Source organism: Diplotaxodon limnothrissa, linkage group LG12 (assembly GCF_057381915.1).
Source record: "Diplotaxodon limnothrissa isolate DT_005_m linkage group LG12, D_limnothrissa_male_GT1.1, whole genome shotgun sequence".
Lineage (NCBI taxonomy): Eukaryota > Metazoa > Chordata > Actinopteri > Cichliformes > Cichlidae > Diplotaxodon > Diplotaxodon limnothrissa.
Window position 1 is genome coordinate 4,248,676 of NC_140607.1, and position 11,282 is coordinate 4,259,957.

General features: G+C 39.7%; 1 protein-coding gene across 1 annotated transcript; it reads left to right on the forward strand.

Moving 5' to 3' along the window:
- Window positions 1-443: 443 nt before the first annotated feature.
- atad1a (ATPase family AAA domain containing 1a) lies at window positions 444-10,979 on the forward strand. The gene is made up of 10 exons (XM_085367793.1): window positions 444-503; window positions 914-1,114; window positions 1,374-1,472; window positions 1,542-1,662; window positions 3,527-3,727; window positions 4,111-4,217; window positions 4,331-4,420; window positions 5,059-5,109; window positions 5,352-5,524; window positions 7,914-10,979. The coding sequence occupies exons 2-10, from the start codon at window positions 941-943 to the stop codon at window positions 8,041-8,043; spliced, it is 1,146 nt and encodes a 381-aa protein (XP_085223919.1). The 5' UTR covers window positions 444-503; window positions 914-940; the 3' UTR covers window positions 8,044-10,979.
- The last annotated feature ends 303 nt before the right edge of the window (window positions 10,980-11,282 follow it).

The window sequence follows — 11,282 nt, forward strand, 5'->3', positions numbered from 1 at the left end:
CAGACACCCACAGAAAAGCATTTCACCCAAGAGCAAAAAATACTGTAGAGCCTTTGACTTTAAAACATAAAAAAACAAAGAAAATCATTTTAAAATCGTGGAAAAAAATAGAGATTATGTGATTGGTTATTATAAATTATGTTAGCTACAGTGTTCCATGATGCTGCTGACATTTTTGTACAAAATATATGTAAAGCTATTCCTTTTATAAATGTAAGCTTTTACTCAGTTCAATCAACATGTCCACAACTGACTTGCCAAAACTATAAATGTTATTTCAAGGCTCTTACCTTTCCCTTGGGGAGTAATAAGAACTACTATTTCTGCAGCACTGTAAATGCTGTCCATGCTACTGATGCGTGAAATAACTGTGTGGACGTTCTGCCATCCAGTGGCTAACTCTGTGAACTCCTCATCGTGCTTTCTGGAACTAAAGTGTTTGTTCCTACCCGGACGTCAAAGGTTGTTGCACAGTGAATACATTTTCGTTACGTTCCCGTTTTGTAAGTGTCACTATTTTGTCTTTTATATCATAGTAGAGGTTACGTTTAAGCGTAGCAGCACACGTAGCAAGGGTGAGACGTTTTATTTCGCGTGAGGTCAAAATTTCACGATGTTACAAATACAGTTTGCTGCTTTCAAGTTGAAGCTCTAGCCTGTTAGCTTTAGCTTCCCCGGAGAAGCTAACCTGCGAATTGAGTTCATTTATTCCAATAAAAATGTGAACCACGAATGTAATTTATTTACTGAAATAGCGACATTGCGTTTGCATAAACATGACCCGCAGTCCTAGCTTAGGCATCATAAACCTAATACAAGTGAGAGCTTGTTTAGCCTTATAAAAGGCGAGAGCTGTAATTGACCTTATGTGGTTGTAATAACTTCGTTTGTATATTTCCACCTCGTTATCCAGCCAATGGATTGACATCAGCCATCAGAGATGCTGCTGAAAGATCTGCCCAGGGAGGCCCTGATGCGGCCGTTGTCTAGGAATGAAGTGGTTGGCATGTTGTTCAGGTTGACCGTCTTTGGTGCCGCCACGTACTACAGCATCAAATGGGTCTTAGATGCAATGGATCCTACCTCCAAACAGAAAAACCAAGCCAAGAAGAGGGTATGTCATGCATCAGCACACATTATAAACACGCAATCTGTAAAATACCGTAAGCTCAAGGTTGATGCTGTTATTGAACAGTGTTCCAGAAATGCTGCCAAGGTCAGGCGTTTTTCCTGGCTCACAATGCAGCAAGCACTATCTGTTCTTGTACATTCAAAGCATGATGTAAAGATGCTTTGAGATAAAAAGAAAGATTGTGCACAATGTCTGTTATCGTTTTGTGTCTTCAGCTAAGAAGTGTTTCTTGACCCCTCAGGCAGAGCAGCTGATGAAGAGGATTGGTGTTGAGGGGGTCAGACTTACAGAATATGAGATGAACATTGCATCTCATCTAGTTGATCCACAAACTATGAAGGTAACGGTTGTAATCATCAGTCTTTTTTATGTTGCTCAGAGATTTATGAATAACTTCACCTTCCTGCAGGTATCCTGGAGAGATATTGCAGGTCTGGATGAAGTTATCAATGAGCTTCAAGATACAGTCATCCTGCCCTTTCAGAAGAGACACCTTATGGCGAATTCCAAACTATTTCAGCCCCCCAAAGGTACCACAGCATGAAATCTAATCTAATCTGGAACTGATCAGATTTTACGCTGACTCTTTAAACAGGAACTCTTATGCTTTTTTTTATTTCCTCTCATGTTGACGATAAGGACAGTGTACATGCAAGCATTCCTTCAGACTTCTCTAAATACTGCTATAAGTGCTGACAAAGGATGAACTGAGGGGCTGCACCAAGATTCTGTATAAGATAAATAAGGCTTATTTTTAACTGTGTCATACAGTGCTACTGTAGTAGTGTCTGTGATCCAGCTGCAGAGACATTTAATCTTCATGTTCCCTTTAAGGAACATAGAAGGTTCAAATTTGACATACAGAGATAAAATATAACAAGGTTGAAACAGTTAAAATTAGATACATTTTTAAATTAGTTTTTGGGAGTGGAAAGCTAGTTCATTATGTAATTCATTGGTTAATGCTAACTAACAGAGTCGAGCTCCACCTCCTGACATTCAGTTTTGCTGTAGCCAGAGGACTGACAGTCACTAATAAAAGAGCCCATAGAGCTATATTTTTGTTTTCAGGTAAAACCAAATTTAACTCTCTGTGGAGGATTGATATTTTCCAAAGTATAATGGATTTTTACTCTGAGTTTTCAGTTTTGCTGTGTGAGTTGAAGAAAATGACAATTTGGCAAGCAGTTGAGTCAAAACCCCCTAATGCAGAGAGACACATCTCAGACAAGTTGAGTTCATCAGTGAAGACTGGTTTCAAATTATTGGCAGTCTATCTAGTTTTATAGCCTAAATGAAAACACAGTTATTTGCACATTTCTGCCAATCTTTCGGAGAGTGATTGCAGTCAGACTGCGATTATTTGGAAATCGGCCACCAAGCGACCTGAGCAAAGCCTTGCAATCAAGAGCAGTCACTGTAAGTACTTGCAATTGATCCCCAAATGCTAAAAAAATCACTGTAGTCATTAAGCAAACACCAAGCTTTCTTAGTTGCAAGGAGGTTGCCATCCCATTTCTACTCTGGTGTGACTGAGCTATTGTGTGAATGGGATTTGGTTTTTCTAGTCATTCAGAAATCTTACTGTAAATGCAGTCTAGCTTTCTATAACCTTGTTCTTTGTGTATTTTACTTTGTTTCTAGTGAGCTGTGTGTTAAGTTGAGATTAGTCAGTTGCCCAGTGAAGATTTGTGCATGTTCAGGATCATGAACTCAAGTTTAAAAACCTTCAAATTACCCTTGAATTCATCGTGAAAAATCAGAATCTGTAGCTCTGTAAGACTGAGAACAAAGTTACTGTTAGATTTTAAATGTCCTTTTTCCCCATCATGAACATTAATGTGGATTTGCATCAAAAACTAGCTAACATGAAATTACCTTCTGAAACTGTGGTTATAATTTTCTAAGTTTGTATTTTTGCCATCCTCTGCCTAATCACTGTCAAAATATCTACCCAGTGAATAGCACTGCGATTTTAATCTGCCAAAAAAAGCAGGATTTATCCACTTGGCAGCGTGACAGTGAAAGATCACTAAGAGGAATGTTTTGCTTTCTGTGGATAGTCTTTACACATAGCTTCAGGATGAGTCAACCTCCAAAATGAGCTGCTTTGGGAATCAAATTCAGTCTCTAGACTTCAGGCTTTGTTTGTATCGCATCATTTAAAACAAACCAAAAGGAAAAAAATGCTTCTGGGACGAGATCGAGCCAGATTTGATACACGTGTTGCAAATGTCAGTGCAGTTGCCAGTGAAGGTTAAAACGAGTCAGGTTAAAATTACAAAGTCTATAAACTGCAGAAGTGAGAGTAAAAATCTGTTTTGTTTTTGTTCAGATATTACAAGATGTGATGAGAATCACTGTATTTTAATTCTTTACTTTTCGTCCTCTCAGGTGTTTTATTATTCGGTCCTCCGGGCTGCGGTAAGACTATGATTGCCAAGGCAACTGCCAGAGCGTCGGGATGCAGGTTTATCAACCTTCAGGCCTCCACGCTGACTGACATGTGGTACGGCGAGTCACAAAAGCTGACTGCGGCAGTCTTCTCGTTAGCTGTCAAAATTCAGCCTTGTATTATCTTCATCGATGAGATTGGTAAGCTTCATTTGCAGGATGCATGTCAAAAGTGTAGAATGTTAGTTTATTGCACTAGTGGATGTGAGCTAGCTTCATTTTCATTCATTCAGATATGACAGATATTGTTTAATTTGCATTACATTCTTTCCATGGTTTCTAAGTGGATTTGACCTTGTGATCGATATTGCAGTGCCCACAATAGCTGTAATTTAAACAGAATCTAAAATGTATCTTGCCTTTTTGTTAATCTTGTCTTTAAATTATATGAGTTCAATATAAATACGTTAGCCGAGTCCTAGGCACTCATTGGCCCCACATACTGTGTCATAGTCACTGCTGCAGAGCTGGCCAAGTTAGCAAGATTAGTCTTGTGTAAATGTTTTCTATGTGCTGCATGTTAGAATCATTTCTAAGGAATCGCTCCAGCATGGACCACGAGGCCACAGCCATGATGAAAGCCCAGTTCATGAGCCTATGGGATGGCCTGGACACCTCATCAACCACCCAGGTAACACAACCAGAATGCTTTCTTATACTGTAATGCAATTGCCAGAAAACATTGCAATGCAGTAGGTAGTTCCTGTGAAATAATGTATTAAAACTGTGATTCTCAAAATTTAGGTTATGGTGATGGGAGCCACGAACAGGCCGCAGGACCTGGATCCAGCCATTCTCCGCAGGATGCCCACAACTTTTCATATCGGCTTGCCGGTAAGATGTGTGCAAATACACAAGGAGGCTTTATTCTGTCTACAGTTGTGTCCATATATTTCTGGTCACTGACAGTTTTTACCCCTCAACCATAAAAGGCTGATAGGGGATTATTGTCACCCCAACAGGTAAGCAGGCAGGGTGGACACCCAAGTTTGTGAGTGCAATAATTTCTGAATAAGGCAACGTAGGATTTTGAAATTCAAACTTTAGGTCCATCTACTACAAATCTCAGACAAGTTTGAATTTCAGTGACCTCAAGATCAAGACCAGAGGCCAAGCTTTCTGATAATCTTGTGAACACCATAGGAGAATCTACTAGGAGCCTGAGGGGTAGTACCTAAAAAACCAGCGCATGTAATATCCACTAGGGATTCACTGGCTTCTGATAACCAAAAAAAATCCCTGAAAATGAGTTCACCCCTCATCTTAGAGACCTCAAACTCAACACTACACTTACTCGGCTTTCCAGCTGTACCTCTGCCAGGTTTGAAATGGATCCGATGAACACTTTTCAAAGTTGGAGAACAGCAGAGGAGGCACATGCAAGCATTCCTGAATTTATGCAGGAGATGTATGATGATAGGCTAGACAGCAATTTACTTTCCTAATATGAACGACTGTCCTCTCCTTTGCAGAACACAAGGCAGAGAGAAGACATCCTGAGACTCATCTTGGCAGGAGAAAACGTAAGATGGTTTCTTTTTATCTTTATCAACAGCAGAAGAAATTGTTCAGCTCTGCTGTTATCTTGTTCCATTATCATAGACTCATTTCACACCTGTATTTCCACTGTCACTTCACGTTACAATGAATCAGATCACCCATGATTAGTTGGCATTTGATTGGCAGCAACAAGCACAGTTCAAAGATTAGTGACAGCTCAATTCTGTATAATCATCTCACATTGCTTGACGTCTTTTCTGCTCAGCTGAGCAACGCAATAAATCTGAAGGAGATTGCTGAGAAGACAGAAGGCTACTCTGGGAGTGACCTACGGGAGCTCTGCCGCGACGCTGCCATGTACCGAGTACGGGACTATGTCCGCAAGGAGCAGATGAGGCAGATCGCTCAGCAGCTGCAGGACTGCCAGGAGGAGGAAAGGTATGACTCATATTCAGACACCCACAAGATTTCATAGCACTTGTGTTCACTGAGCTTCAGTGACAGTTTGTGACTAGACCAGGCTGTTTGTTTGTTTTTAAAGCACATATTACATTAAGTGATATTTGTACTGGTACACAGCCTCACATTCAACTTCATATTCCCACAACTATACCATTACATCCAGTTTTCTTCACAGATATTCACACTTCAAGACCGCTCAATAGTAGTGATTATAATACGACATAAAAGGAAGGATGATCTTAATTAAAATGATTACATCCTGATTCCTTACATACACAACTGTCAGCATCGCACAGTACTGTTATTAAACTAGGCACTGTTAGAAATGGATGACTGGTTTTTATTATCTGAGCATATATAAAAGGCTTATAGAAAAGATTTGTGAAAATGTCTGATCTGGGTAAGCCTTTGTTCAGCTGTTGCTAAGCGACTACTGAAACCACTGTTGGTGCAAGCCATTGTTGCTGAAAGAGTATTTTTAACTTTTAAGTGTTGAGAACTCAAAAGCATTCATGGATAGGCTCTTTCCAATTATAAAACCAAGGAAAAAGAATCTGAAGGTGATGGTGAAGTGAAGGCTCTGAACTAAATCACTGTAGTTCTCAGTAATCATTGCGATAGTGAAATCACATATTTCACACAGGATGGTAGGGGTCTTCCAGTTTCAGTGTGCACATTAATTCTTAGTACGTGGAGTATGCAGTGTGTTTGCAACAGAAGTTTATATCTTATCTCATTCAGACAGTTTGCATCCTGTAAGATAAATCTTTTACAATCAGTGACAGATTTTGTGAAACAAGAGAGTGAAACATCAGGCCTTGGGGTGCAGAATCCAGCCCACTGGAAGGCTTTGGGAAATGTAAAGGAGAGCATACATTTTGGACTTTAAATTGAATTTTAATTGAATTTAGATGGGAGTGGGGGGCTTACACTGGATCCACAGTATAAATATATAAATAAATAATAATAAAAGGGAATTTTCTGTAAATTAACAAAAACTTTCTGCTTCATAATTAAAGCTATCAGGAATTTTAGTGTGATTTTACACATGTATTTCATACAGTTTAAGCCCAAAGAGTTGTGCTCTTTCATTAACCTTCAGCAGCAGTGTTTCTGTATTATGTAGAAAAACAGAGCTATACTGTTAAACTGGGGTTTAGGTTTTTCCTTTTTTCCCTTTATAAAGATATCTCTGGGAATAAAGGTGCAGGTAAACGTCTTTACACTGACAGGAAGGAGCCCACTTCAGCTCAAACTGAGCTGTGTGTATTGTAAAAAAACCAAACAAAAACATTTTATAGTTATTTTTTATTTTATAGCAAAGAGAGCATATGTAAGTGTCTACATTTCGTTTGTGAAACCTTTGGAATTTTCCATGACCTAAAACATGAGATTTGAACAAAAGTCACAAAATTAGAAAAACATAACACATTTCAAATTATTTTTGTATTTATTAAGGAAAATGATCCACTGTTGCAGATCTGTGAGGGGTGAAAGTATGCGTGCTTTCAGTATTTGGTGTGACGCCATTCTTCAAAATAGCTGCAGCAAACCATTTCTGGTAACAGTCGGTCAGTCCTGCACTTCCACTTGGAGGAAATTGAACCGATTCAAACGCCCAAAATAGCTTCATCTCGGGGTTGAGGTTTTCTCACAGCTGCTCAGACGCCTTCCACGTCTTTTAAGTTGAATGCAGTTGGATTCGGGCCGTCCCAAAACTTTATACTTCTTTCACCAGTCTGTGGTTGAAGTACATTCGTGCTAAGAGTTGGTGACGTACTGCGCGGCCCACTTTTTCTTCAGACCTCAGACAGATGTCCTGACATTTTCCATTACAATCTGACATTGAAATTCAAAATGTGTTGCTCCATCATGGCCCAGATGCTGCAAAACAGACACAAACCATGACAGGATGATTATGATTATGCAGTGCACAGATGGAATTAGGTTATTATGTTGGAATGCAGTGTTTTCCTCTCTTCTGACAGAAGAGATGGGTTTTTTATTTGAGCCCCAAAAGATGCTATTTTGGGCTCATCTGTCAACAAAACATTGTTCCAAAAGCCTTCTGGCATGTCTGTGTGATCTTTAGCAAACTGCTGACGGGCAGCAATGTTCTCTTTGCAGCCCTGCCATGCACACCATTGTTGCTGGGTTTTCCCTGATGGTGCCAATGTGAGAGATCAATTTTCTACTTTTAGGATTTAGTGTGGAAATCTGATGCTTTAGGTCATATTCATGTGGAAATCCATAAAATTTCTCCTGCGACTCTAGTACATGTCGTACGCTGTGTGCAGTATAGAAGTATAAACCTGCTATTAGGCCTCTGTGCCTGACCTCTGATCTCTTGTGTCCTTGGCTCCAGACCTGTGGATGAGGAGCGGTTGCGACCAGTCACTCAGCTGGACCTCCTCTTCGGCCTGGACAAGATGAAGGAATCAAAGAAAGCCACAACCTTCATGCTACCCATCGTATCAGAGGTTGCTCTGGATTAAACACCATCTCTGGACCACTGAGGAAAAGCGAATTCTTCCAAGCTCTGTCCGCAGTGTGTTCCAACTTGCCAAGCTGAGACTCTGAGAGTGTTAGAGGTGTAGTTGAAAAAGGCAGCAGACAGACATGCTTTTCTTAAACCTAGTTTCCCAGACAGGGAGTTATTCTGAGCATGCTTATCTTAAAGGACACACGTCATGTGTACAGTTACAACATATTTAGAGTCATGAGGTCAGTCTCCTTTGAAAAGCACGCAAGGGCACTGTGACAGCTTGTTTCAGAAGAATACAAAGCAAAGACCATTTTAAAATCACCAAATGATGATGATATAATGATGATGTTTGGGAACTTCACTGTGTGTTTTCAGATGAAGGTAATCCTTCGAGTTCCAAATCAGCTTTTACACCAATCTTTGATCTTTGGGGGAGTTAAAAAGAGCAACCATCTAAATCACTGTACAGTCATATTATCCCAACACTCTGGAAGGAACATTTCAGCTTCACTTTGATGCTGTTGAGTCACACACAGCGCATGCTCTGCAAAAGTTCTTATATGATAGCAAAGTGTCCAGCAAACACTAGGAATTTTAGCCTCAGGAGTAGCAGTGTCCAGAGAAAGAGGCAGGGTCAGACAGTTGTGCACGCTCTACTGCATTACTCTTTAAAACAGAAGATTTACGTTTTACTATTGGAAATCAATTCCACTTCCATTTTGCAACCTGTGTCGTCTTTATTGATCCCTGTCAGATGATAATGGAAGTAACTGTCACTTTGTTTTGGTTGATGTACTCATATTTCACATTTTATTTTCCAATGGCGAATTAACTTTTTTTGTTGTGGTTGTTGTTTTGGGGGTTTTGTTTTTGTTTGTTTTAGGTGGTTGGTTGCATCCTTACCTTGGAAAGTAAGACGAGAATGCATATACCTCATTTGATCCTGTAGTTATGTATTACTCATGTACAGTTGTTGCTCCCAAGGAGCATTTTGAAGAATATTTCATTTGAAATTATTTAAGATATAAATGTCTACTGCATGTTTTTAGATGTAAAATCAGCTCTTCTGTAAATGGCAACAAATCATGGTGTAACTGTAAGGTTCACAGGCATTTGGTGATGGAATATAATTTTGTAATTTGGCCGCTGCGCACCACCACAGTGGGTTTGAAAGCACTGGTGATGTGATTAGAATTGTAGAATTTCAGGTTTAACTGAGAGTTGTGCAACAGTGTTGCAAAACTATTTTAAAGCCATTTTAATGTGTTCATTTCCAAAAAGTAGGAGTAGCTGGGATATTTTTTCTTTCATTTACAACAGTTATTGCACATTTTTAAACTCAAGCCTAAAAGAAACCTTTTTATTCTTGTGAAGAAAATGCCTGAGCATTTGGTCGTGGGGATTGCTTCTACACACACTGACCTCATTACTTGAAATTATGGCCATGTTTGATGTTTTCATCCAGTACTGTGGCATTATAACAAATAATAGGTCCTCTTTAAAAGCACACTCATGGCCTCACTATTTCTCGCCAACATCACACTCTTAACTTCTGTTTTTCAGTCCTTTCTCCACTCCTCTTACCTGCCCTCTTTTCTTGTGAATTAGGTAACCTTAGCCTGCTCACTGAGGAGGACGACTAAACGAAACGTGAGTCTAAGACAACAAAGATCTCTCGTGGCACTGTTAGAGCAGTCCTACAAGTGGACAATATTACCTCAGTAAACAGACTTTTGCTTCTTTTGGATCTGCCAGTCCAAAGAGTAGCTGAGGGCAAGTGGCACAGTTATCGCGTTGTTTTAAAAACCAAAACTTTGTCAAGCTTTTGAGAAAGCGCCAGCAACTGGAGCTCCTGAACCCCAAACACAACCTTCACTCTTCTCTAAAAGCAATCTTTGTCTGTGTGTTGTTATTTACAAGGGACTCTGACATGTCTGAATGCAAATTGCAAAGCACTTACTTTTCATGTGGAACGAGGGTCACTGTAATAGAAAATACAGCTGTAGTGACGAGTGATGTGATCCAGGAGCAGCAATAAAAGAAGAATAATGACCATAATCATCATCTTGTAAATAAAAGTAGGAATGTATTTAATTGTTGGATCAACAGTCCGTCCTTTTCAGTAGATCTGTGGTTTGTAAAACTGGAAGCAAAATGTTGGGTTGGAGTTGAGGCCAAGATTGAATAAAGCTGAATGTGATGTATTCCCCTTCAGTGCTGTTTTTATGCTGCTTTAATGTCTTTTTATCGTTTCCTCTTCAACCCAGAAAAAAGGCCACGATGATTTCTCCTGGTTATTTTAGCCATTCGTGCTGGTAATGTGAGACTTGTCGGACTATCATTAGTGAGATCCTATTATGGTGATCATTTTCATGTCCTGTTCTGCGCATTATTTAATCAAGCAGTGACAGCAGTTTTCATCCACTGAACAACACATCCAGGTTTTCTGTTGTCAGTTACTTTATGGAGAGCATGGTTTTCACATCCAAATGCTTCCCATCAGCTGTCAGTAGGAAGTTGTGTCAAGCTATTCTGACTCCCCTTTGTATCAAACTCGTTTTTTTGCCGTATGCTCACAGCATGTGTTTATTGATCTATCTGTGGGTCTCGTACAGACCTCCTTCCCACACAGTCTGAGTAGGCCAGGGTATATTTGCCACTAAGCCACATGGTGGCACAGTATCTTCACCATGTTGTTACTGAAGCAGTTGTTACCGACTTATTTTTATTTAGAACAGTTTTATAACATTATGGTAGTACAATGAAACGGAGAAAGTGGTTTGTTTCTCCCTCATTGGTTTATCTAGTGATAGTTGGATATGTGTTGCTTTTGCTTGGAGCGCCTCAGGTGACAGTTAAAGGTCAAAATGTTGCCATGTGAACCAGTTATTGTGTCAGTGCTGCTTGAGCATCTTAGTTGCCTTTCGGGGAGAAAGGTGGCACCGATCCAAATTCTTTCCGTTAGTGCAATATCACAGCAGATCCTTCGTCAGTCATGTTGCAGAAACGTGCATATGTGTGTATGCCGAATATGAAAAATATCTTTAGTTACCCTGAACATAAATAATATCTGTTGTCGACCAGCAGTTCCATTGTGTTTCTCTTTTAACATAAGCATATAAAATAAATGCTGCTTTTCACCTCAGTGTGAGTCTACTTCATCTTGTTGTGTGTCTCTTTCACATACAGACAAACATCCCAACCTGAATCTGGTGGCAAAAAAGCAGTCAACCTACCGGAAACCCTGAT

Bases quoted from the DNA above. Each gene is read 5' to 3' on its own strand.
- atad1a (XM_085367793.1), top strand. From the start codon at position 941: ATGCTGCTGAAAGATCTGCCCAGGGAGGCCCTGATGCGGCCGTTGTCT. The intron at 5,110-5,351 runs GTAAGATGGTTT...TTTTCTGCTCAG, and splicing joins TCATCTTGGCAGGAGAAAAC to CTGAGCAACGCAATAAATCT. The intron at 5,525-7,913 runs GTATGACTCATA...CCTTGGCTCCAG, and splicing joins GACTGCCAGGAGGAGGAAAG to ACCTGTGGATGAGGAGCGGT.